The sequence below is a fragment of the Heterocephalus glaber genome, unplaced genomic scaffold (genome assembly GCF_053883595.1).
Source record: "Heterocephalus glaber isolate CG9 unplaced genomic scaffold, H.glaber_assembly_v1.0 deba00001687, whole genome shotgun sequence".
Classification (NCBI taxonomy): Eukaryota; Metazoa; Chordata; class Mammalia; order Rodentia; family Bathyergidae; genus Heterocephalus; species Heterocephalus glaber.
In genome coordinates this window covers 26,852,501-26,877,596 of record NW_028258412.1, presented here as the reverse complement: position 1 = coordinate 26,877,596, position 25,096 = coordinate 26,852,501, and the positions used below count along the sequence as shown (strand labels likewise).

Below are 25,096 nucleotides of genomic sequence, written 5' to 3'. Positions count from 1 at the left end.
CGGGACGGGGTTAAACAAGCCCGGGTCCCTTGCCGCCCGCCCGTCACTGTGCTTGGCCTGACAGTGGATCCCCGGGTCTGTGGTTCGGGAGGGTGGCCGAACTGAGGCACTGAGTCCCCCGAGGCAGTCCCTGTCCTCAGCCCGCAGGCAGGGCAGGCAGGGTGGAGAGAGGTTCAGGAGGAGGGGAGCGGCCTCCCGCTGAGACCTCCAGGAGTCTTTCCAGAACCTAACAAGTCTCTGGTCCAAGCTCGCAGGGAAGCAAAGGGAGTGTGTCTGGGAGCAGGACGGAGCAGGACGGAGCAGGGTGCAGCAGCATGCAGGGCTTTCCTGAGACTGCTTTCCCTGAAGGTCCCTGGCATCCAGATGAGTCATCCCAAATCCCTGCCTCAGGGTCGGCCTGGGGCTGTGAAGTGGGGTTTTCTTTCCCTTCTCCCCCTGGAGCAGTGCTGTCCCTGCCCTGCCGCCACCTAGGCCTCCTCGGTCTGAGTCCTCCCAGGGGACCCTGCTGCCAGGGGACTTTGGCACCCCGTGGAGCTCTGCTCCACACTGTGGTGCCCTGGCCTGCAACACAGCTCCTACCTGCATGTCAGGGCTGCGTGTTTATGAACAGCCACACACGCGTGCCAAGAGATTCTCCTCCAGTCTTTTCCTCTACGCAATCGAAGGCAACCCTGAGCTCGGAGGATGCTGTCCACGCCAGCACACGCTCGCTCAGCCTCAAGAGCCCGGCTGCTGCTGCTCGGAGTGTGCTGCAGGAGAAACACCGTCACTTAGGGGCGCAGCTGGGACTGCGTCTCGGGAGCTGGCTCCCTGTCCACGCTGGTGTGGAGACTGCTGAGGGAGGTGTTTCCTGGTGCGGGAGCCGTCACAAGTGTGCTTGGCATGAGCAGGGCCCCTTGGCGCCCTCAGTATGGGGACCCCGGGCTGGCGGGGGTCAGAGGGGGCCCCTCGGGCTGCTGCCCTCCTCCCGGCAGGGGTGATTTGGGGGGCCGCCAGCTCCTCTGGAACATGAGGAGCCCATGCTCAGATTTTCGACACAAATTGTTCTGATTTTGAAGTACCGGCGGATGAGGAATTGAATGGAAAGCAGTTGCCCGGGGAAGTGAACTAAACTTTGCCCTTGGCTGGGTTGCTTGCTCCTCCTCGAGCCCTCTGGTCTGGCCTTGTGTGCCTGTGTGTCCCTCACCCTGGTGGAGGGCAGTGGGCAGGGAGAGCTGCTCACAGCCCAGTGACTGCAGGGGCCTGGTGTTCCCCAGGGGCCCGGCCTCCCCCGGAGCAGTGCCGTGCCAGCCGTCAGAGCCGAGCCCTCTGCGTTGTTTACGAGGCTGTGTTTAACTGTTTGCCTGCAGAACATTTCCTTCCTAGTGCTGAGGATGGCACCGAGTCTGTCCATGAGCCTACGCCCCCTTCGTGGTGCCAGGAGCCAGAGAAGCAGATCAGCAGTGCAGACTGTCAGGCCGTTGACCCTGTCAGAGCCAGCCCTGGCCTCGGGCGCCGTGGCAGGGTGACAGCAGCCATGCAGGGACACAGCCGGGGTGCAGGGCTCCTTCCGGGCCCCAGACGGCGCCACGCTTTCCCCCGAGGGTGCCTCACATTCTGAGCTGGGTGTGTCCTGGTGGCACCTTGTCCTGGCTCAGGGCTTTGGTGTCTGCCTGGGGCCTAGGAGGTCCTGACCACCCCTGGCCCCCTGCATCTTGGGGTGGAGGGCGACCCAGGGGTGCCCAGCTATGCTGGAGACAGCTGGGAGCTGTGGGCCGGGGGAGGCACCCGGGACTGGGCAGCGCCGTGGGGTAACCTGACGGCAGGAGGTAGGGTGAGGTCCCCGACAGCGGCGTCGAGGAGGGGAAGGGACAGGAGGGGACGGGGAGCCTCTCGGGGGCTGCTGAGGGCCTCTCAGTGGGCACACGCTGAGGGCCGCGCCTCTGACCTCCCATCTCTGTGGAAAACGCAGGGTGGGTGCCTCCAGGCCACGCTGCTGCTCTGGGCCCAGGGGCTGTCCCTCCCCGGCCTCCTCCATAACAGGCTGGCACCGAGCCACCTCCCTGGGCCTGGCCCACCCAGCACTGCTGCAAACAGTGCCCTCAGATCGTGTACCCCAGACACAAACGCTCCTTCAAAAAGGCACTTAGGTATCCACATCGCTGTGTCATGTGCAAGGCGTCCTGGGAGGCTGTGCATTAACAGAGCTGTGATTGACACATCCCTGTCTGGGGCAGCGGCTGGCGGGCTGCGCGCAGAGCGAGGTCCTGCCAGTGGCCGGGTGCCCTGTGTGCCCTTGCTCCCTGCGGGGTTCCCTTCTCCTCTGTGGAGTCCTGACCTGAACCACCTCAGCGCGGGTGACCTGGGGTCCTTGCTGGGGTGGAGATGGTGTCTGTAACTTGCCACAAGGCTCGGGGTTGGCAAAGCATGGGTGCAGAGCCCAGGGTCTGGCCGCAGAAGTCACTCTGGAAGGCCAGGACAAGCAGGACCTGCCTGGCTTCTGGGAGGGGACAGGCGCCTGGCTGTCACTTGGCTGTCACGGGGAGGGCTCTGTCCGCAGGGCCCCCAGGAGGAGGACTGGGTGCCTGTCCCCGGCACTCCTGGCCGTCCTTCCGGCCCCTGGCTCATCTGCCGTGAAATGTTTGCTCCCGACTTCCCCTCTGTCGCATGTTTACCTCTTGCCCATCGTTTTGCCGAAAGAGGCCAAGAAACCCAGGTACGCCATTCCTTACGTGTGCGTCGCTGCCTGTGAATGGGCAAGGTCTCCTCACCCACACCCCTCAAGCTGCCCAGGGAGTGAGTGCCAGGCCCAGAGTCTCGGTCGGCTGGCCTGGAGCCAGTGCCAGGGCCCGTGTCCATCCGTCCCTCCGTCCATCAGGTGAGGTCGGCCGCACCCAATCCTCCCACCGGGTGGACGGTTAGATCCCGCAGGCTGCGTCCTGGCCTCAGCAGGAAGCCTGGCTCTCGATGCATCTGCACCTGGTGAGTCCGAAGCCCGCTTATTTCTCGTGGTTTTAAACCTAAGGATCTAAGGCTACAGCTCTCTGCATTGCTGAAGACTCCCCTCCGGAAGGAAGGCTGCCAAATCCCAAGGGAGGGAAGAGGCTCGGGCCGGGCTGCTGACTTCGCATCGCTTGGGTCCTGAGACTGAGCGCAGTGCACGGTGGTGGCACCCAGACGCCCTCTCCGGGCTGTGGATGTGCCCTGGGATTCGGCCACTGGGCCCAGGTTGTGCTCAGTGTCAGCATGGCAAACTGCAGCTGGGGTCCACGTGTGCCCACGGCTGACCTGGGTGGGTGTCATGTCTGCCAATCCACTCCCAGCACTGTCGTCGGAGGTGCTGCTGTGGCCATGTCGGGGACCCGCTTTGTCATATTGTGACTTGCAGCCGTGTCTCTGAGGCCGTGGACCCGGGCTCTGCTGGTGTTTCCCAGGCAGTGCTGGGGCTGGGAAGGCTCCACTGAGCTGGAACCTGGCCGCTACCCTGGGTGGATAGCTCTGTCCTGCTGGGTGACAGTGGTGAGCAGGTCTTCCACTGCCACACCTTCCTCGGAGCAGAGGGGTGGGCGTCAGCTACACTGCATCTCCCCCCAGGCCACCTGCCCAAGTTGGCTTTGCTGGGTGGGTTGCATAGCCCGCCCCGAGACCCCTCAGGGTGCGCAAGGAGAGCCAGGGCTTGCCAAGCATCGCAGTGCCGGGCCGGCTGGTTCTGAGGGCGCTGCCACCCGCATCTCCGTGGCCACTGCTGGCGGGGTGAGAGGTGGCACTGCTGCACCAGTTCATCCTGGATGCATCGCAGGGCAGTGCTGGGCCGAGACTGTACCTCTGTCTCCCTTTGCTTGGCTGTGGCTTGGATCAGCATCTCTCACTCTGGGTTTAGATCCTGAGCTTTTTGGCAAGGTTGATTTCATCTGGTTAAACAACTGACCTCGAGCCAAGGAGGCAGAATAAAAACAAAGTGATGGATGAGAACTTTGCTATGACTCCCAGGACGTGGGGGAAGACAGCACCTTCCTCCAGCAGCCAGCACTCAGGGTGAAGCATTTTCTTCTCTTCCCATAGTGCCAGGTATCCCCGGACAGCAGTCCTGAGTCCCCTGGCTAGGAGTATGCAGGGCCATGCCTGCCCCGGGCCCAGCTTCCGACTGGAGCTCTCTCACCTGGAGGCTGCCCCGACCTGCAGAGCAGAGCCGGACTCACAGTGCCCTTTCTTTTGCCCCAGGACAATGAACTGAAGATGCTGCTGGCCGGAGAGAGCGCGGCCTGAGGCCCAGGTGCAGGCCTTCCTCGAGGCCTTCCTCCTGCAGCATGACCAGGTACCCACACCCTGGGAGGGAGGGGAGGGAGAGTCGCTGCCAGTCTATCATCTTTCAGTGCTGAGTATTGAATGCAAGGCCTTTGCACTGAGCTAGCCCTTTTTTGTTTTATTTGCTAAGTTACCCAGGTGAGATTTGAACTCGTGACCCTTCGTCCTTAACAAGAGGCCAGATGTAGCCCTTGCCATCTGTGCCTCTGCCCTCACCCAGGGAAGGGTGCTGGGCCCGCCCTACAGCTCCGGCCCGGACAGGAGGATGTCGGTCCCTCCCCTCTCTGGTCACCACTCTGCCCTTGGCTGTCTGCGCCCATGGCGGCCCTGGGCTGTGGCCTGTCCTGTCCCCGGACTCTCCCAGGGAGCCCCGCCGTGCTGACCCTGACCACTGACCTGCTCCGCCCTCCATAGGGTCTGGGCTTGGAGAGTGTCAGCCTCCTCCGGAGCCCGGCTTCAAAGTGGCCTCAGGGTGGGGGGGGGTGCCGCTGGCCACCTGGAACCTCCGCTCCATGTGGCCTCGCCTGGGTGCTGGCGTCACCGTCCCGGCTGTGCTGTCCCAAGGCTTAGCTGTCACCACTGTCCCTGACCTCGAGCACCGCGGAGAGCAGGCATCGGGCTGCGGGAGCCTGTGCTGTCCCAGCTCCTCCTGCGCCCGCCCCCCCCCCCCCCCCCCCGCCCAGGGCAGCCACGCCAGTTCCTCCTGGAAACCGGATGTGTCTGGGTTGGCTCTGCTCTTCTCCCTCCTGCTCGGCGGGTGTTTTTTTCTGCTTGGTGGTTTTTAAGATGTTTTTCAGAAAACTGGGGGTGGCGGGATGGGGTGAGAGCCCAGGAGCAGCGAGGTGCAGACCCCGAGCCCCTCCAAGTGCGTGGACGGCATCACTGGGTGCAGACCCAGGGCAGCGGCTGGGGGTCGCAGAGGGCTGTGGGAGCAGCCCGTGGCCAGCAGTGGTAAGTGGGTGAGGAAAGGGTAGCATAGACACGCGGTGTAGATGCAAAGCAGAGCATTCCCTGGTGCCCAGAGGGAAGAGGGTTCCAATCCCGCCATGATGGCAAGAGAAACGAGTCAGCCACAGAGGACGAATCCCGCAGGGCCGCAAGCACTGGAAGCTGCTAGTGTCGACACACTCGGGGTTCACTGTTTACCGCGGACAGGGTTTTAATGTGGGGCAGGGATGGTGCCATAGAATCACAACCTTGGACACGGTGAAAACAGCCGGGCCTGGTGGACACACCGGTAATCCCAGCACTCAGGCCGAGGCAGGAGGATCTCTATGAGTTTGAGGCCAGCCTGGACTGCATAGCCATGGGCCATGTGTCCTCGTGTCCCAGGTCACTGCACAGGTGGCATGTGCGTGAGGTCATACCAAGGAGAGCGTTTAGCACAAGCCTACAGGGACACAGGGCCCGGCCCCAGACTGACGCAGGAGGGTGATGGGTCCTTGTGACCCCTGCTTGGACTCGCCCTCTGGTTTTCAGAGCATATGCCTTGATCAGAGCTCTTAGTTTTGGTGCTTGGAGCTGTGGCCTGCAGCTCCTCTGGAGCCCGCACAGGGTGACTGCTGAGCCTTCGGCTGGGCATCTGGGTCCCGCAGGCACCGGTGAGGCTGCTGCAGAGTCCTGGGAGGGTCACAGGGGAGCCATGGTGGTGCCCAGGGAACAGGCGCCGGTGCTGGGGAGCTCCTACCTGGGACCCCCACCCAGGACTCTGCCTCCCTGGTGGCCAGGAGTCCATGGTCTGTCAGGGCGTGGCCTAGCCCTGAAGCTCAGGTGTGAACAGGAGCATGCAGCTACTAGCCCTCCTCCTCCTCAGTGAGGAAATTACGTCCCTAAGGGTGGCACCCAGGGGTGAGCAGGACATTTGAGGCTCAGTGGCAGGTGGGCACCTAAATATCAGCACTGATTCTGCCTTCTGCAAAAAAAAAAAAAGGAAATCAGCACACACCACTCCAGGAAGCTGAGGCAGGAGGCTCACAAGTTCCCACCCAGTCTGGGCAACTTGGTGGCTTAGCGAGGCCTTTTCTCAAAATAAAAAATGAAATGAAGAAAAGGGCTGAGAATGTAGCTCAGTGCAGAAGCCAGGTTCCATCCCCAGTTCTGAAGAGAAAAAGAGGAAAGCGGGGGAGGGAGGAGGGCTCGTGCTCGTGGGCAGTCCTGCCGGCCCTACGGCCAGGCCAGGACGCGGGTCCCTCTGAACGGATGCTCGGAGCCCTTCCGAGTGCTCCTCCCCTTCCGAAGGAGGCCCGGCCTGGCCCGGAGGCTGCTCGCACCGAGCGCCAGTGTGGGGCCCAGTGAGGCCGAGCTCCTGCCGGCTGGGGGCGGACAGAGGCTGCCCGGACTCTGAGCTGCTGGCTGTTTCCCCCAGGGGCAGTGGCTCCCACAGGGCGCCTTCCCCGGCCCTGCTGCTCTACCCGGCTCTGCACCCAGGTGCTGGGCCCAGGTCTCCCAAAGCCCGGAAGAGGGGTGCCAGGGCAGAGCCGCTGCCTGGACCGGGTGCACCCTGGGTACAGGGCAGCCGAGGGAGGCAGGAGAGTGTGCCAGGCCCTCCAGGCTGTGACACGAGGGGTCCAGCGAGAGGAGCCCCTCTGCAGTGACACTGGTGACCTCAGCCACCAAGTGCCTCCTGGGACAAATAGGGTGCAAATAAGGAGGGGTGCAGATGGGTGGCGAGGGGCTCTTTACCCCCCATGCTGGGAGGCTTGCTCAGGGATCTGAGTGGAGGACGTGGGCAGGCCAGGGCTGGCAATGGCTGCACGTGCAAAGGCCCTGGGGTAGTAATGGGCACGGCCTGTCTGTGGGTCCACCTGGCAGCCAGATGGGGAGCAGATGGGGCCAGGCCCTGTGGAGCCTTGGGGACCTCAAAGGAGTGTGGGTTTTACTGTGGTCTCCATGGGGACTGCTGGAGGTTGCAGGCCGAGAGAGGGGAGGGGATGAGCCCCGCAGCAAGTACGGCCAGTGTCTGCGTGAGGTTGGGCCTCGAGTCTGAGCCCCTCTAGTGGCAGGAATGCAGGAGATTCATGAGGCCGACATCCACACCCAGGCCCATCTGGAGAGTCCCAAGTTCAGGGCCGAGGCCTCACACTGTGTGGTGGCTTCCAAACGCTCCCAGAGAAAGGCCTCTCTGTGACCCTGGAACGGCTGCCACTCAGGAGCCTGCCTGCACGTGCACTTCCCGCACCACAGAGCCGAGGTTAGACCTCGCCCGTGTCGCTGCAGCAGAGGGGGCCGAGTGTCCGGAGCCGTGACGCATGTCTGGTGCTGCGGGAGGGAAGGGAACGAGAAGGCCGCTGCTAGGTGGAGACGGGTCGGTTCCTCTGTGACGTGACGGGGCGTGGGCCATCGAGTGGGAGCGGCCCTTGCTCTGAGGAGGCCACAGAAAGACAAGGACCACAGGTCCCTCTAGGGCTGTGGCCGAAGGTGGAACAGTAGGCTCAAGACCACCGGGGAGGCAGGGCTGACACACGTGGGGTCCTGCTGGCCTTCTAGGCAGAATAATGGGTGTGCTTACACACTTTGAGCACCAGGTGTGCAGCTGTTAGGACTGCCCCGGGTAGAAAGGACAGACGGTTCGAGCTGGGGTCTGCAGAGGGCCTGAGTAACTGGATCATCTTAACCAGCTTCTCGTAGGCTTGATCTAGGGCTGCAGGTGATCCCTCCAGGACCCCGCCTTTCCTTCTGTAGCTCTGGGCTCCGCCTCCGTCTCAATGCCTTTGTGCTCAGATGGGTTCTTCATTCATGATGACAAATGGCACGGAAGCTCCCATTTCTGTCCTCCACTTTCCAAGTCCAGAGGGCAAGACAGCTGCCTTTATACGAGGCTGTAGGGATGTGATTGGGTCACATGACCTCCCTGATATCCTAGGGATAGGACTGCACAGATTGGCCAGGCACGAACCAACTGCTATAGTTGTGGTGGAAGTGAGTGGGATAAAAAAGGAGCCCACGTGCTGATTGGCCAGGCAGGGTCACATGTGGCCGTGCCCTGCATGCGTGGTGCCCCACGAAGTCCATGATGGAGAATGAGGCGGGGAAGACTCTCCAGCAGGAAGTCAGCACTCTTGCTCCTGCAGAAGGAACAACAGGTACCAGCTGGGCCCGGTGCCCATCCTGGTTCCTAGGCAGGTGGTAACAGCCTGTTTCCCCTTTGCTTCTGCTGCTAGGTAAAGACGGAGCATGCCCAGCCCAGCCACAGGCTCACCGTGGTGAACGGACAGCTCGATTTGGCGTGAAGCAGAAACACCAGCCCCACGCCAAGCTGGAGAACCTAGAACAGGTCCTGAAGGTAGGCTGGCTCGCACTTGGAGACAGTGACCATGCTGGCAGCCAGTGGGAGGAGGGGGCTGCGGATTCCAGAGCAGAAGTAGCCAAAGCCATTCTGAAGGCTTCATCAAAATTCAGGGCTCTCGGGCTGTTTTTACCCTTTTGATGGTATAAAAAGCAATAAATAACAAAATTTGCATGTTTCTGGAAGCAATCCCGCAAAGCCAATTATACATTTCCATTTCTGAGGATGTTAAACACAGCTGAGCGGAGGGTGGCCGGCAGCACTCTGGAATGGAAATGGAGCCAACTTCAGTTAAAGCCCAGAGTGTCGGGGTTGGTTTTTCAAACTTCATGAATTTTAAGCTGCTCCTCAGGTGTTTAACAGCCTTGGTTATCAAGGGAATGGCCCAATCAGAGAATTGCTTGATTGGCAGGCAGGCAATTGGGTGTTCCTCACGAATTCCCGATGAGTCCAGTCCCCTTTCTTATTTAATGGGGGTTGAGTTGCTGTGCATGTGGTAGGGTTAAGCTGAATTGATCTTTAGCATTTCATTTTTTTTGAATGTTAAAACGTTTATTGGATTCTTGTGGGAAATTAAAAAAACATAACACAGTAGTTACCTCCAGGCTGCTCCGTAGCATGTGTGTTGCTTTGGTCACTTGCCTTCTGAGTGGCTGCTGGGACCCTGAGCTCTTGAACAGTGTGTGCTGAACTTCGGGTCTGGCGCTGCCCACTCTGCTGCCAAGTGAGTCCGGGGACAGCGAGCACACTCATCAAACAGGCCGCCAACGGCCACTCCTGGCCCAAGCCTGCAGGGGTTCAGGCTGTGGCCACGTGGAGGGAAATGGGGGACAGGAGCAGAGGCCGTGCAGTGGCAAGGGAGGGTCCAGACCCGAGATGCCCGTGGCTTCCTCCAGGCAGGGCCTGGGGTGAGAGGCTCTGGTCTGGGCTCCTTGGGAGGTGACGGGGTGCTAGCTTGGAGGTGCGTGGGCAGCGGGCGGGGCTGGGACCCTGGCATCCGGTTGGGGTGAGCTGGGGCCAGGTGGGCTGGGCACACTCCGAGCACCGGGACAGGCGCCGGGGTGGTGATGGCTTCCGTTGGTGGCAGTGACCATGGCCTGGGGTCCTCACTGTCACCAGGAAAGCGGCACCAGCGCTCGGGTGACAGCAGCTCCCTGGGGTTGAAGTGTGGCGTTCTCCCACGGCTCCTGTTCGTTCAAATGCCTGGTGGCCACAGTCGTCGGAACTGTGTGACTCCACACCTGCCACCCTGTGCTGAGTCCTGACGTTCAGTGGTGTAGAAGCCTGTCCTGTGCTAATGCAGCGAGATCGTGGCCCTGGCGTGGCGACTGAGCTGGTCATCAGCCTGCTGGGCCCAGCCGCTCAGTGGCTTCTGTTTCCAGACAGCACCGACAGGCCACTTGTCTCCATCCTGCTCGTCGTCCAGAAGGGGTGCCTGCGTCCTGGGGCCCCTGTCTGCTGGACGAAGACCTACGCACCCAGTGGGGTGCAGAGCAGGATGGGCAGGGTGCTGCAGCCCAGTCTGCTTCCCAGAGCCCATGGGCCTCAAGGGGACGGCTGAGATGCCAGTGGTCCCTCCGTGGGGCAGTGAGTGGCACAGCGGGTGCGCCTGGCTGATTTGGGGACAGGCCCTTTGCAGCGGTGACCGGGTGAGTGCAGTCGTTCTGGAGCACAGTGACCTGCCCAGCGACTGGGTCCTCAGGGAGGGGCCGAGTCACAGGGGAGCAGAAGACACAGCTGAAATGGGGAGAGGCGTTGACAGGCGAAGGAGCCAAGGGTCACTGGCCGGAGGGCAGTGAGGATGCTGCTCCCTTGGGGCCTCCGGGAGCAGCCGGCTGTACTGCGCCTCGGGTAGGACGTCTGTCCTGACCACGAGGGGACACAGTGGCATGGTCCTGGCCCTCCCAGGGCCTCTCACACACAGACGGCCATGCAGGACACCTGCAGGGGCCACCGGTCCTCCAGCCGCCGCTCAGGGACTGGACCTCCCAGGTGGTTCCTGGGCAGGGGACTTGGACCACCTTTCCAGCACTCTGCCCGTAGTCCCGGCACTGGCTGGACAGCCGGCCAGAAGGGGCACCGGAGCCGCAGTGTGTGGCCCCGCCCCTCACCTGCCCTGCTGGGCCTGTCCTTGCCTGATGGCTCATCTTCCCTGGCTGTGAGCCTCACCAGCGTGCGGGCCACTCAGCTTTGTCTGTGGTGTGTCTGTTGCTGCCTCCATGCGCCCAGTGAGAGCGGACGGGGGAGACACAGAGGGCAGAGCAGGGCGGGGGGCCCGGCGACCACAGATGCTTTTCTCTCCTCTTGGATTTGACACACGTGGGGGGATCAAGGGAGCTGTGCTGCTGCCCCGCCGAGCTTGGCGCCTGCGGATGCAATGTGAAAGAAAATACAGTGGACCCTCAAGTTACGACCGGCCAGACATACAAACAACTTGGGTTGCGACCAGAATCTTAGTTTTTAACTTAGGATCAGAGTCTTGAGTTACGACCCAAATGCCAGCCGCTTGTGCTTGCAGATGGTCTCAGGTACAGATTTAACCCTTACAGAGTTCTGGAAGGAGCAGGACAGCATCCTTTCCTGTGTGGGGTTCGCTGAGAAATCCTGGGCCAGGGTCTCTAAGGACACCGAGATCCACCTGTGTGCAGGAGAGACTCTGAAGGCTGCGTAGAGCCTGAGCCTCCACTGACCAACCTGCGTTACAGCCAGTCCTCAGGAGCAAACTGAGTTCTTAAGTCAAGGGTCCACTGTACCTCGTAAAGGGCCAGTGCAGACTGGGACAGGCAGGCGCTCACAGCAGCAGGCCTGCGTTCTGCGTCGATTATTCAAACTCAACATGTACATCGAGACGCGTGGAGCAGCCACTGAGAGATCCATGGAAACACGCCAGAAACACCAGGGATGCATGACGACGCCACGCTAAAACTCAGAAGAAACAGGGAAGGGGAAATGGAAGAGTGGACATGGGAAGGCAGACAGCAGCCGCAGAGTGGCTGCCCGATGGACACTGGTGTGGACGGGGCATGATCGCCCTGTGCCTGCTGTGGGCTTGTGTCTCACCTGCTCCCGCATCAGCCGTGCCACTCGATAAACGAGGAAACTGAGGCTCAGAGGTGCGTGACTTGGCCTGGGGGTGACTGGCACGCGGGCAGGCCGACCTCCTCCTGTGGCCCTGTCCCTGGGCATGCCGGGACCTGCCGGGGCACAGCGAGGGTGTGGGTGACCGGCAGTGTCCTGACATGGGGCGAGGGCCACTGTCCGGCAGCTGGGAGGAGGGCAGCCGGGAATCGGGCGCCTGGCCTTTTGAAGGGGTGCCTTGCCGACTTTTTCTATCTGAGAAATTTGGAGACCTTTGCCTAAATGCTTTCCAGCTCCAAGGATTCTTGTGACTCCTTCCCTCGCCTGGCTGATGGATGGCTCTGACACATGCACGGGACAGGAAGATGCCACCCAAAATAGCTCGCTCCATCCGGACTTGTGTCTGAAGACACGACTCAGTCCTCACGTGCCCTCCCCAGGATCCTGGAGAAGGAAACCATGTGCACCGAGCAGCTCGCTGCTGCTGCTGCTGCTGCTGGTGTGAGCGGGTCTCATGGGAGTGACCCCCAATGCCGTGCTGTGGAGTCCTGCGGAGGGAGGCAGTGAGGTCTGCATCCTTGCTCGCTCGCTTGCTCTGTGGCCGCTCACAGCAGGGCCGGGGCTGGACCCAGCTCTGATCTCAGAGGAGGGCTGGGCTCAGCCCTTCCGCAGCAAGCAGCACCCAGCTGGGAAGCCGCCCCTTGACATTTGCAGGCTGCTTACGCGCCGTGTCAACATCCGGCTATAAATACCACCGCTTTAAAAATAAGCTTGCCTCAGGCGTGGCATGCATGGGGCGTGTTGGCTGTGGGGCATGCTCCCTGGTGTTGCCGAGATGGGAGCTTTCCAGAGGGGACTGGGGGTGAGATTCTGCCTGGGGTGAAATGCAGGCTTCAGCATCACCCCGAGGTCCTGGGCCAGCTGCTCGCAGGGACACGAGCATGGTGACCATTTGGAAGTCTTGTGCGTGGGGTGCCAGCCGCCCCCGGAGGGTGCAGGTGGCTCCTGCTGGCCTCGTGTGTGGTGCGTGCCTCCCCGAGGGGCAGGAGACCCAGAAGGGAGGCGGGGTCACCCCAGGCCCCGCGAAGGCCTGTGCAGGGATGGCCGTGCCGAAGGTCCCCCCAAGGGTTGGCTCATCCCACACCACGGAGGCCCACAGAAGTCTCAGTGAGTGGAGGCTGCTTGTGCAGCTGGGGGGGCCTGTCCCTCCTGGTTCACGTCCCGCCTTGGCTGTGTGCACCATGCACACCCTGGACCAGTCCCAAGGCCTCTCGTGGCCCCTGGGAATGAATATCTCACTGTATCGGGGTGCCACAAAGTCACATGGCTTCCACATGTTCGGTACTTAGCGCTCAGCACCTCCAGGGCTTAGTATACCTAAGTCTTAGGGAAGCAGTAGGTGCTGGTCTGGGCGGGGTGGGGCCACCATGCCGGCCTTGCTGACAGCCGGAAGGGCTCTGACGTCCACAGCTGTGGTGGTAAACAAGGGGCTCCTGCCGCGTACCCAGGCCTCTCCCCGTCAGTGCCCTGACTGAGCACTGCCCCGTCCGGATTGGCTAAGGTGCTCTACTCCTCGCCCTGGCTGTTCAGCTCGCTGCCCCTGAGGGCTGTCCGGTTTCTGGGGCTGGACTCTTGGCCTTGAGCTTCGCCCGTGGCACTTGGGAAGGGGCTGCTTCCCTGGGGCCGGGAACCCAGGCCCCAAGGAGACCTGTCCCTTGGAGGGGTGGCCGCAGCCCTTCTGCCGGCTGAGCCACTGCACACTGTGACTCGGGGCCCCAGCTCCCTGTGTGTGCCTGCCCCGCGTCCTCACCCTGCTCCGTGGGGAAAGGGTCCCTGTCCCTGTCCCCCTGGGAACCTCCTGGGGCTCTCGGGAATTTGTTCCCCAAAACAGGGAGTTGAAAAGCTTCCTGATTTCCAGTGTTCCTGTCTTAAGAGAGAACACCCAAAACTCACGAAGCTTCCACCTGTGACACGAGACTTTGTAGAATGAAGGTTTGTGACAGTTGTAAACTCTGTCAAAGACGCTTGCATTGGGATCATTGTGGATAAAAGTGACACCTCTATCAAGCCATTTTAAGGAAACAGAATTCCTTGGTTTATTTTACGGTTCTGGGGATTGAACCTGGGGCCTTTGCACTGAGCAACGTCCCCAACGCTTTTTATTTTTATTTTTACTTTTACTTTTTGACAAGTCCCTTGCTAAGTTGCTAGGTCACCAGGCTGGGCTTGCTCTGGTCTCCACCGCAGCTGCTGGCTGGATTCTATTTGGCCATCATCTGGCTCCCCAGGGCTGGGAAGGAACAAGTGTGGCTGGTTCCGGGGTGGGGCTGCTCAGGCTGAGCTGGCTCCAGTGCGGCTGCAGAGTGGTTCGCGCTGTGAGGTGCAGGCTAAGGATGCAGGGGAGGGCGGGCGGGCTGCTCAGGGCCCCGTCCCGGCTGCGTCTTTGGCCTGGTCTTGAGCCAGGCCATCGGGTTCTTCGGTGTGGGCTGACTAAACCTGTGAATCAGTACAGCACCGTGGAGACTGTTGGGCAGGGCTGGGGGTGGAAATGGTGTGCGACCCCGCAGTGAGCGAGAGGCAGGGTCCTGCCCACTGGTCAGGGGCCTGGGTTCCCTCCCCAGCCGTCGGCCGCTGCGTGCCCTGCGGGACGCCACCGCAGAGGTTGCGGAGTGGGACAGGCAGGGTGGACGTCATGGCGGTGGCGGGTTCATGCTCGCCCAGGGTCAACGGGACGTGGCAGAAGCCTTGGAGGTCGGGAGGCTTGGGTCCAGGCGCCTGAAGATCTGGGTGCAGAGCAGGCGGGTCAGGGAACAGTCAGCAGCCTGCGAAAAGCGGCTGCGGGGGCGAGGCCTGCGTTCACTGAGACGGGAAGAGAAGCCTCAGGTGCTCTTTGAGGAGGAAAAGCAAGACTTCCTTGTGCGAGCTTCCTGCAGGCAGGGGTGACGTGGCCCGGCACCAGCAGGGTTCCAGGGCAGTGGGGTAGGAGGGCACAGGCCGGGACACCTCCTGTGCACCAGGCCCCAGCTGGGGTGCCTGGTGACCATCCCCGGCCGGCCCTGGGGGCGTTTGCTTCCAAGCCTCTGGCCCATGTCCCCGGCACCTCACCAGGGAGGCCCGCGTCTGTCCTGGCTGACCTGTGGCGCTTTGCAGGTCCCGCGTTCCTGGCGCAGCCTTCTGAGGAGCGGCCTCCCCCTCTTCCCGGTGACTTCCTTCTGGCCCTAAGTGAAGAGGCTGGGCCGCACTTGGGTGTCAGATGGTGGCGAGGAGCGGCCTTGCCCCGGCCCCTCCTGGGTTTAATGAGAACCAGGTGCTCCAGGCTGGTTCTGGCCAGGGCCAGAGAGGGGCAGCCGCCGGGAAGGTGCCGGGCCTGAGTTCGCGCTCTTGGGATGCGGTCCAGGTATCCGGGGCTGCTGCACTCGAGCTGTGTGGTCCTGAGCAAGTGCTCAGCCTCTCTGAGCTGTAAAGCAGCTCAGCGTTGAGTGAGCAGCTGTGGATGTGGCGGGTGCCTGGCCTGGGTGCAGTCCGCATTTGACCAGCTGTGTTGCCGCCCCCTCATCAGGGCCTGGGGGACAATCCAGAGCCCGCTGTGGGGGGCTTGTCCCCCTGTGCCCTGGGGACACCCAGTGCTGTGAGGCACACTAAGGCCGTCACCAAGAGCTCTCTAGGAGCTGCCGGGCCCAGGCTGCTGACCGTGGCTCGCGGGCCTGGAGGGCGGCAAGTCCAGGCAGCGGGGCTGCTGGGCTCGAGCTGCAGTCTGGAGCTGTGGGACTGCAGCCACCCTTGTGCCTGGGGTCCCTGTCCACGATCGACCAGCCGTCCAGCGCAGCATTCGGATGAAACCATCACCTGCCCTGGGCACGGCGGGTTCTCCCTGGCCCTTGCTCCCCGGGCGCAGCAAGGACAGCTGTCTGCATGGCATGAGCATCGGACCGGGCCTGTGTTGTCGGAGATGGGACTGTGCAGGGGTCAGAGGCAGGGAGCTGAGCTGAGCGCTTTGGCATCAGGGTGCCAAGGGGCACCTTGCGTCCGTCCTGCCCATCCTGGCGTAAGCCAGCTGGAGTAACCGACGGGGTCAGCTGTGTTTTGTGGGGTTCAGATCATATTTTAGGGAGTTGTTTTCCCAGCATCCCAGGTTCCTTGAGAGTTTCCATAGCAACAGCAAAACCCCCACTTGTCTGCCACCGCCGAGCAGCAGGGTGATTGTAGCTTGGGGCTCTCGGGAGGCAGCAGAGGAGATGCGGGGCCCCTCACACCCGGCCAGGGGCGGATGTTGCTGTGAAAGCAAAGCAGCAGTGGACCACGAGCCCCTTGCCACACGGCTGGGGATGCGGGGCTCTGCCCGTCCACCCCGGTACAGTGCTCAGCTGTGAGTCTCCCCGGGAGAGGGGCGCTGGGCGGCGGGCAGGGAGACCTGGGACAGTGACAGGAGGAGCGGGTATGCCCTGTCCTCTCCGCAGGCCGTGCCACTGTCTCGTGACTCTGGGGCTGCTCTAAGACCCCAATGCAACCGCAGTAAGATCAGTGAGACTGGAAGTCAGTGGAATTGTGAAATAACAGATGAATAGAGGTGAATCACTGGCCCGTCCAAGGCAGGCCAAGGTCCCCTCCATAAACACAGCCATGGTTGTGACCCCAGGGCAGGGCCGGGACAGGTGGACGGGAGTTCTGGGTTCCCAGGCACTAGGAACGGGGCTCTTCCTATTTTTGAAGGACTTGGGATTTGTGGGTAAATGATCCAGTTTTAAAAGGTTGGTCTCGAGGTTACCTTTTACATACATTATGATCTAAGAAATAAAGGAAATGGACATTGAATTTGAATTGCCCTGCACGGGTGACCTTCGACGTGTGTCCTGACAGGCTTCCCGCGGAACTTCCCGTGGGACGTCCCCTCTTGTCACGCTGCCCGTCCTCGAGGCTGTCCCTGGCCGGGCGCCAGTGCGGATGTGGCCGGTGTGGCAGTGGAGGGAGGTGGTGGGCTGCACAGGTGGGCAGCCCAGCCGGGCTCAGGGAGCTGATGGCCTCCCCTTTGCAAACTTCTGGGGCAAACTGGGGAGGCGGCACGTTTCCGACAGCGAAGAAGGCTCCGTCTTTGCGGGGATCTGAGTTGTGCTCACGCTCAGCCCAGAAGATATAAAAAGCAGAGCAGGGGCGGGAGCCTGGCTGGGCCCGGGTTCCCCGAGCCTCAGCTCCCGAGGAAGAGCCCGGCTGCCGAGAGGAGGTGGCTTCCCTGTGCCTGGCGATCCTGGGGCAGCAGCTGGGTGGAGGGGTGGCGGGCGCCTGGCTCGGGGCACTCAGGACCCCTGTCCCCCAGCACATGCGCGAGGCTGCGGAGCGGAGGCAGCAGCTGGAGTTGGAGCATGAGCAGGCCCTGGCCATCCTCAATGCCAAGCAGCAGGAGATCGAGCTACTGCAGAAGGTGAGCTGGGTCGGGGGCCGGGGCCCTGGGGTACCGTGGGGCTGCCCTCGCCTCGAAGGCTCAGATCCCCCTCTCTGCCCCTCCCTTCTCCCCTCACAAGCGAGGCTCCTGGCCTTTTCTGCCCTCTGTGCTCTGGAGTAGCCGGGCCAGTCGTAGGGCGAAGGGCACTCTGACCGCGGCTGGCTGGGGCAGGGAAGCCAGCACAATGCGAACCACCCCAGAAGGGCACAGAGAGGCGGCCACCCCCGGGGACATGCCCTTTGGGAGATGCGGGATGCAGGTCCAAGGGAGGGGCTGGGCTGCGTTTTGCAGTGGGGTGAGTGGGACGTGGGTTACAGAGCCCATCCTGAGCGTGGCTGGGTCTCCAGTGGCCCCTCAGAGGCCCCTGTGCCGTCTCTGTTGTCTGCAGGCCGAGTCTGTGTGGTGGAGAAACGAGGCTGCAGGGTGGTGCTTCCAGCACGATCTCATTAGCAAAGAGAGCAAGCCAAGCAGACAGGAGGAAAGGGGAGGAGGCAGGAGCAGAAGAGGGCCAGGGCAGCTGGGTGGCCGTGAGGTCCCTGGCTGCTGGATGGAGGCCCGGGGTCCCCTCTGCTGGCCGTCTGTCATCAGCCGGTCCTGCCGACTGCCCATGGCGGGAAGGGCCTCCGACGGGGCGGGTGGGCTGCCCAACAGCCAGAGCACACTCACTGGCTTCACCTCCAGGGTCCCACTGCATCCCTACTGTCCTCCGAGGGCCCTGCAGCCAGCCTGGGCCTGTCAGGGGCGGAGGGGTGGGAGCACCAGCCAGAGCTGGGGCCAGCTGTGTGCTGGTGGCAGCCATGTGCCCACTGGCCCCTGCCAGCCAGGATGAGGCAGGTGACTCCCCCGCCCTCCAAGGGCACCCCTCGCCCACCCCTGGCCCTCTGGGACTCTGATTTCCCAGCAAGGATGCGTTGTGGATGGCCCGCCCTGTGGTGAGGGACGGTGCCCCACCAGGGGTTATGACAGCTGGTTGCAGGCGACGCGGGCATGTGCCCTGCCCCGGCCTGCGGCCCCAGGTGAGGGCAGGTTCCATCAGGCTGGGTCCACAGCGGCGGGCACCGTCCAGCGCACACAGGGACTCCTGCCCACAAGAAGCAATATCCTCTGCGTTATCAGGAGGGAGCTTTGGGTGGGAGTCACCTCATCACCACCCAGACCCAGGGCCCTGGGCACATTGACCCAGTCCTCTGAGACAGATAAGAAGCTGGAATTCAGACATTCTCCCTCAAGGGTGCAGGATACTGTTTCTCAACAGACAGCTCCCTGGGAAGCTGGGTAGAGAAGAGCTCTGTGCTCCTCCTGGTTGGCTCCTGTGTCCACTGGGGCTGCTTCCTCTCCTTCTCCTGGGGAGAAGTGACTGGACGCGTGGGCAGGCCTGCTCAGCCACCTTCTAGAAACCAGCTTTGCAAAAGGTTTCAGAGGGAGTTGAGCACGGCTGGACTCCTCCCTGGACTCTGCCCAGCGACACCCTGGACAGGGCGGCCACACCTGCCCACCAGGGTACTTGCTCTAGTGGATATGGGGTGGAGGACTCGGGAAGCCCCAGCAGGGACCGAGATGGGATGAACAGAACAGATCAGAGGTGCTGGCAGGATGACTCCGACAGGAGGGGGCCAAAGCGAGGAGGAGATGCCATGTGCTACGCGCTGGGGAACAGCGGTAGCTGGAGTCCTGGCAGGGGGTGCTGTGCCACATGGCCAGTGCAGGGCCTGGAGCTAGGACCAGAGCTCCAAGCTGGAGCCGGACCATGGATTGGGAAGCCTCCATAATAGGGCAGTGATTGGCTCAAGACTGATGTCTGTCCCCCCTCCATGATAAAAGTCCCCAGGTCCAAAGGTGGTTCTGATCAGGTCCAGAGGCAGCTCTGCTGTGGAGCTGGCCCGGAGCTGCTCAGTCTCCCCACTGCAGCCTGGCTCTGTCTGGGACCCCACCCCGTCACACCCTGGAGCTGGCTCTCGTGAGTCCCCATGGATGGACCTTATGCCCTCTTGGTCCACTGCCACCCCCAGGCTCTGCATGTGATGCGTTTCCTTCCTGCACAGCGTCCGCTCTCCCTCCAGAAGGTCCCAGTCTTGGTCCTTTGGGGCCCTTCCCCGCCCGGGTCCCCAAGGCCCCCTGGAGCCCCTGGCCACCCTATGGGAGGCTGGACACAGAGGGGTCTTTCACTCATGTCCTGGCCCTGCTGCCCGTACACCCAGGAGAGCCGGGGATGCTGCCCAGGGAAGGCGATTCTCGCCCTAACGGGCACGCCGAGGCAGGAGTGGGCCAGGGCTGCCGCAGCAGGGGCTCTCGAGGCGACGGCCGTCCGGGTGGTGGCGCCCACGGCCCTGCTGCTCCTGCAGAAGCTGGGGAGCACCTGGACACTGCCCACTTCTCCCAGACCCCACCCACCTGTGCCCCCTCTTAGCCCTCCTCGCGCGGATCCCCGGGTCTTGGAAGAAGTGGCTCACTGTTCTCACCAAGTGGTGCTGACGGACGTTGCTAGCAGTGCTGCCGTGTGTGTCCCCGTGTTGGGGCAGGGCCGCCCTGGGCCTTGAGCAGGCAAGGGAGGCAGCGGCCAGCTAGCTGGAGCTCCACTCCGGACACAGCGCGAGGTCGCAGTGCCCTGAGGGATTCCCGACGCCAGACTCGCGCTGCTTCAGACCCTGTTGAGTGAGTGCCGAAAGGCACCACCACCCCGCGGAGCTGGGGGGCACTCCTTCCTGGGCTAAATGTGGGCTCCAGGCCCGTGCGGTGTGTCCCTCCCAGGGCCACGCGGTCCTGGGGTCCCTTCCTGCCTGCGAGCTGCCACTCTGTCTCAAGCCTCTTTCTGCCCTTGGGGTGCTAAGAGGAGCTGCACCCCGGCCCGACCCACACCTGCTGCTGCTGCTGCTGTGTGCTTCCGGCAGGTGGTGGCCTTTGCTCTTGGACCTGCAGGGTGGGGAGGGAGCCCACGAACGCTCTGGCCATGCCGGTCCTCCACGCCGTGCCCTGCCATGCCCCTGGGTGACGTGTTCTGCAGCTTCCCAGCAACCCAGTCCCAAGTTCGGGGCCCAGCTGAGGCCCTGGCAGCTCCGCAGTTCTGCTGTTGGACGCACTCAGCGCTCCATCCCGACCCCTCTCCGTCCTTGCAGCTGACCTCGGTGCCGGGCGCTCTGGGTTGCGTGACCTGGGGCTGGGGACCGTCGCCCTGCCATGCACGCTGGTCTCCTTTGGCCTGTGCTCTGGCTGCCCAGCCCACCCTGCCCTAGCCCTCGGTGACCGGTCCCTTGCTGGCATCAGAAGGATGTAGTAGCTATGGCAACAACTCCCCTCACAGGCTCCGCAGCCCCCATGTGCATGGAGAAGGCCGTGTGTCCCTGGGGTGGCAGTGGCCCCTGAGATGATTTTGCAAAAGCCCAGCGCTGCCGTTGGAACTGTTAGATTGAACGCTCTGTTCTGACGCCCAGGCGGCCTGGTGCCACTTGCCCACGACCACCACTCCGATCCTCAGCAGGAGCCGCTGCCTCCTGGCCTGCGCAGGCCTTTGGTTCTGCCCTGCACAACTCTGGTCCAACTCTCCAGGCAGCGTCGGGTATTTATATCCTCTCTGTGTCTTCCGGCTGCTTCCTTGTCTTTTTTTCTGTTTTGTTATTTATTGTCACGCTCACGGGTTTTGCTTTGAAAGGAGCGATTTTAAGCTCTTGATGCCTGGCTGAGCTCAAGAATTCTGTAGTGAATGCGCAGGGCTCTGCTCTGGCTGTGGGAGGCGCAGATGGGGCGCCGAGTGAGCTCCCTGGAGCACATGCTGGTTCTCCCGCAGGAGCCAAGAGTCCCCTGCCAACCCACATGGGATCCCGGTGCCAAGTTGGCTGCTAAGGTGGCGCTCACTTGCTCAGCTGGAACATGAGCGGCCCCTCTCTGCGCCCCGAGCCCAGACTCCGGGCTGAAGTTGCAGCTTCTTTTCCTGGGGTCGGAGTTGGGAGGGGAACAGTCCTCTCACCCAGGGCAGGCTCGGGGCTGACCCCCATCTATCAGGGTGCACGGCGTGGCGCCCGTCTTCTGTCCCCCGACGTCCACTGCCTCTGACTTTAAGACACTTGTCAGTGTGGATGTTGGTGTGCGATAGGGCTCTTGTTTCCAAGTGACAGAAAGCCCCACAAGAAAGTCGTGTTGGCACACATAACTGGAGATGCTGCTTGAGATACGGCTGGACCCAGGGCCCTGCCAGCTGGCTTCACGCTCAGCTGCGTCCCAGGGCCAGCAGAAGCCACCTCTCGCCAGCCTCCCCTGGGCTGGCTGCTTTCTCAGGGAGGGTGCTGGCCCCCCAGCCCCGCCTCTCTCAGGCTGAGTCTGGAGGGAAAGGGGCCTCCCTCCCTCCTACTCTGCAGGCCAGGGCCTCTGGACGCGCCAGTGCCCACCCAGGTCCCGGTCAGGGGTCCAGGGACGGGGAGTCACTGTGCCGCATTTCAGTTTTGTGTGCATTGTGCTCTGTCCAGGCTGTAAAGCCTTGTAAGATTTCTCCTCTGCGGGAAGATGGTTCTGCCGCCAGTCCGCGGTTGCAGGTTGCCTTGGTTACTGGCTGGAGGTGTGAGACCTCTGGGCCGGGACTCTGGGGAGTCTTGGGGGCATTGCAGGCTGGCGTCTTGCTTTGCGGCAGTGGGGATGTTTGGGGCGGTGGCGCTGCTGCTCAAGGCCCTGGCAGAATCTGCCTGCTGCTCTGGGTTCAGCCAGCGTCCATCTGTCCCCAAGGACCCTGGGGACCGTGCTCAGAAGCAGGCCAGGAGCCCCCGCCGGCTAAGCCCGGGAGCCTTCCCTCTCTTCATGCCCCCCAAGGTGCTGCCCCACCGAGTCCACCCCACCTCACGGCCCCAGTGCAGACCTTGGGCCGGTGGGGGCAGGACCTATGCTGTCGCTGTGCCCTGACACCTCTCTGTCTCCACCACCCACAGGCTCAGGCTGAAGCCAAGAAGGAGCACGAGGGGGCCGTGCAGCTGCTAGAGGTGAGCGGAGCCCCTCCTTCCAGGCGGGGGCGGTGAGGGGCAGATCCAGGCAGCCTTGGTCAGGTGCTGACTGTGCCCTGGGACCCGTGCTCGGGACACTTCTCTTACCGGAGCCTGGGTCACTGAGGCACAGGGCTGGCTTATTCTCCAGGCCACACGGTGGTCAGCACTGCGTCACGTGGGCTTGGTTCTCGCTGGCTCAGGGTGTCCCGTCCCGTGGGTGTCCTGTCTCCTGGCAGATCACTAGGAGCACGTGTCAGGGGTGGCTCCGAGCCCAGGAGACGTGGGTCAGAGGAGGGCGGGCCTAGGACCTGGTGGCAATGCCACCCTGTGTGTTCAGGGGCATCCCCATGGGCCTGGCCCTCAGTCCCAGAGGCAGCCTCAGTGGCCCAGTGGTGAGGATTGGAAGGCAGCAGCTACCTCATCTGTCCCATGAGTGGCGCTTGAGCGTGGCCAGTCCTGTCCCTGCTGTCTGTCCCCTGTCAGCTTCCTTTGGCACTGCGGGCAGGCAAAGAGCAGCTGACCTCTTGTGGCCACCCCCAGGCTCTGCCCTGCACCCTGTGTGCACCAGTTCCACCCTCCGAGACAGGGCTGGAAGTGACCCTGAGGGGAGCCCAGTGAGGCCCCTCCGAGCCCTCTGGATGTGGGTCTGGCTGCCCTCTGTTGGATGGCCTGTCCTGTCCATCCCGAGGGGCAGGCCACCCAGGGAGCAGAGTGTGCCTCCCCAGTGAGGCCTTTCCAGATCTGCCCCCCTCAGGAGGGCCATCATTACCACCCTATGCTGAAGCCAGTTCCAGAAAGCACCCAGCAGCTCCCAGGCGCCTGTGGCCATGCTGGGCAGCAGGCAGAGGACCTGGCCCCTGCCTGCTGAGCCCAGGAAGGGACTCGGCTCCCTGCCAGACTCCACTCTGGCTGGGGATGGGTCCCTTCCCTCCAGTCCCCCTGGAGCCCCAGCCTGGTGGCCTGGGTCCTTTCTGTGGCCACCGGGGCCCATGTCCGAGTTATCAGTGAGCATCTGAACCGAGGTCCTGGTGGTGACACTGCGAAGGCAGCGTGGTGCCCAGACGCCCTCTGCTCACCGCCTCTTCCTGTGCTGTGTGCTGCTTGCCCATCCCGAGCACCCTGCACAGCATGCAGGTACTGTGAGTGCCCGGTGCCCGGTTGTGCTCTCCCATGTGGCAGCTCTGTTCCCCACGCAGGCTCCTCAAGCTCTGACTCCTGCTGCTTTCTGACGCGGGGGGTCTGGGTCCTCGCCCAGTGAGCCCAGGGCCGGCGTTTCTGTGCCCAGCGCTCTGGAACGCCAAGCCAGGCCAGTGCACGTGGTTTTCCATTTCTGTTTCACTGTTGCCACCCGGCCGGTCCCATGAGTCTAGATGGCCACAGGGAAGAGAAAGCGCCTCCCCTGGGTGGCTCTGTCATCGAGCTCACAGGGACCCCTGTGCCTTCCCGCCCCTCCTGCTGGCCCCCAGTGAGCTCCTTTCACGGGCAGAGAGGACCTAGGTTATCTCAGGCCTTGCTGTCCACCCCCGGGCTGGGGACCCATGGGTAGGGCACTGAGTCTGATGGGAATGCAGAGGAGGGACCCACCCTGCTGAGCTGGGCCCGGCTGGATCAGACCTCTGGCCCTGAGGGCCTGCACAGCCAGGCAGCTGGTATGGGACCCCAGGGAAGGAGGGGTGTGTGTGGATCGACCCTGCGACACTCAGGCCTTAGTACCTGAACCCCAACCCCATTCCAAACCTGGAAGTGCTGACCCAGAGATACGAATGGGAATGAACGTCCAGCGGAAAGCAGGGCACATCCCGGTGTCGCCCGGAGAGGACCTTGGAGGGAGCGTCCTGAGGCACCCTTGCCAGGCGGGGAGGTGCAGGGTTGCGGGATGCTGTGACAAACCCAGGGCCAGGTCCGGCTCTACCTTCTGACGAGGGAGGGGTCGGCATGCAGGGTGAGCAGGGACCCCGGGCTCCAGGCCAGCATGGGCTCAGCGAGGTGGGGGTCTCAGGAGTTAAACAGGCAGAGCCCAGCGGGAGCTTGGCGTAGACAGAGCTCAGGAGGAAGGGGATCCCGACCCAGGACGCATGGATGGAGATGGCATCTTGGAGATCGAGGGGATTCTTGCTCCCCTCATGGTGGCCGGGGGACACTGAGGCCCGGCCGGGTAGGCGACCTGTCATGGTGTCTCAGAAGGGCTCAGGAAGCAGGAGGCCGAAGCCCCTCATGCCCCAGTAGTTGGAGTGCGCTGAGGCCAGGCCCCGCCCCGCCCTGTGGTGAGGGGTTCAGGGCCCCCCGCATGGCCCTCGTCATGTATGTCACGAAACCCCGTGCACCAGGCAGCGATGGCTGTGATCAGATGTGACCCTAAAACCACAGGTGAGGCTCTCCTCCTGCTGCTCACCTTGCCGTCCGACAATCCAGGCGCAGATACCACAGCACCGGCCCGCAGACCCACAGTAGGACTCGGGGTGCCAAGGAGAGTCCCGCAGGGAGCTGGGCCCGGGCTCCGACCTCTGGGATGGCATCTTCCACCCAAGCCAGTCTGCACCCCACCCCTGCCCGGAGCATCTGTGCGCCCCCTGGCTGGCCCTCCAGGGCCCCACGGGTGTTTGTGCCACCTCCCCCATAGCACCCTGCAGCAGGTGTCAGTCTCCAGCCATTACCTCCCGCGCCTGCCCGCGCTGGGGCCTCTGGAGGAGCCTGGGAGCCTTGGGGAAGGCGTGGCCCCGTTGCAGCCCCCGCGTGAGGGCGGAACCCTGTGTGCCCGCCATGGCCAGCACAGCCTCGAAGCTCGGGGACAGCCCCCCCCCCCAGGTGGCCACTTCCCAGGCCATGGACACACCCAGGTGACCACACACCTGCCCAGTGACCCACCGGCAGTCGGCTTAGCAGCCAGGCCCCAGGCACAGGCAGGTCCGTGAGCCCACTTGCAGGTCTGGATACTTTTACCTTCACTGAACACCTGCTCACCCTGAAGATGCTAGGCAGCCTGCACGGTCTCATCTGAGAGCAGCCAGAACCGTTCCTGAGCCAGGCCAACAACCTGGGCCACCATGC

At 62.9% G+C, this 25,096-nt stretch overlaps 1 protein-coding gene across 8 annotated transcripts in view; it reads left to right on the top strand.

The window, feature by feature from the left end:
* Rimbp2 (RIMS binding protein 2) overlaps nucleotides 1-25,096 on the top strand; it is a 137,746-nt gene that overhangs the window by 71,721 nt on the left and 40,929 nt on the right. For 7 of the 8 annotated variants that reach the window (XM_021257672.2, XM_087198287.1, XM_087198286.1 and 4 more), the window contains 4 exons: nucleotides 4,201-4,294; nucleotides 8,445-8,566; nucleotides 16,959-17,063; nucleotides 21,995-22,045. In XM_021257672.2, the coding sequence (XP_021113331.2) occupies nucleotides 16,962-17,063; nucleotides 21,995-22,045 (153 nt within the window). In that variant the 5' untranslated portion in view covers nucleotides 4,201-4,294; nucleotides 8,445-8,566; nucleotides 16,959-16,961. Of the gene's footprint in view, nucleotides 1-4,200; nucleotides 4,295-8,444; nucleotides 8,567-15,530; nucleotides 16,014-16,958; nucleotides 17,064-21,994; nucleotides 22,046-25,096 lie in introns of those variants that run through there. The other variant, XM_021257670.2, reaches the window with a different exon arrangement.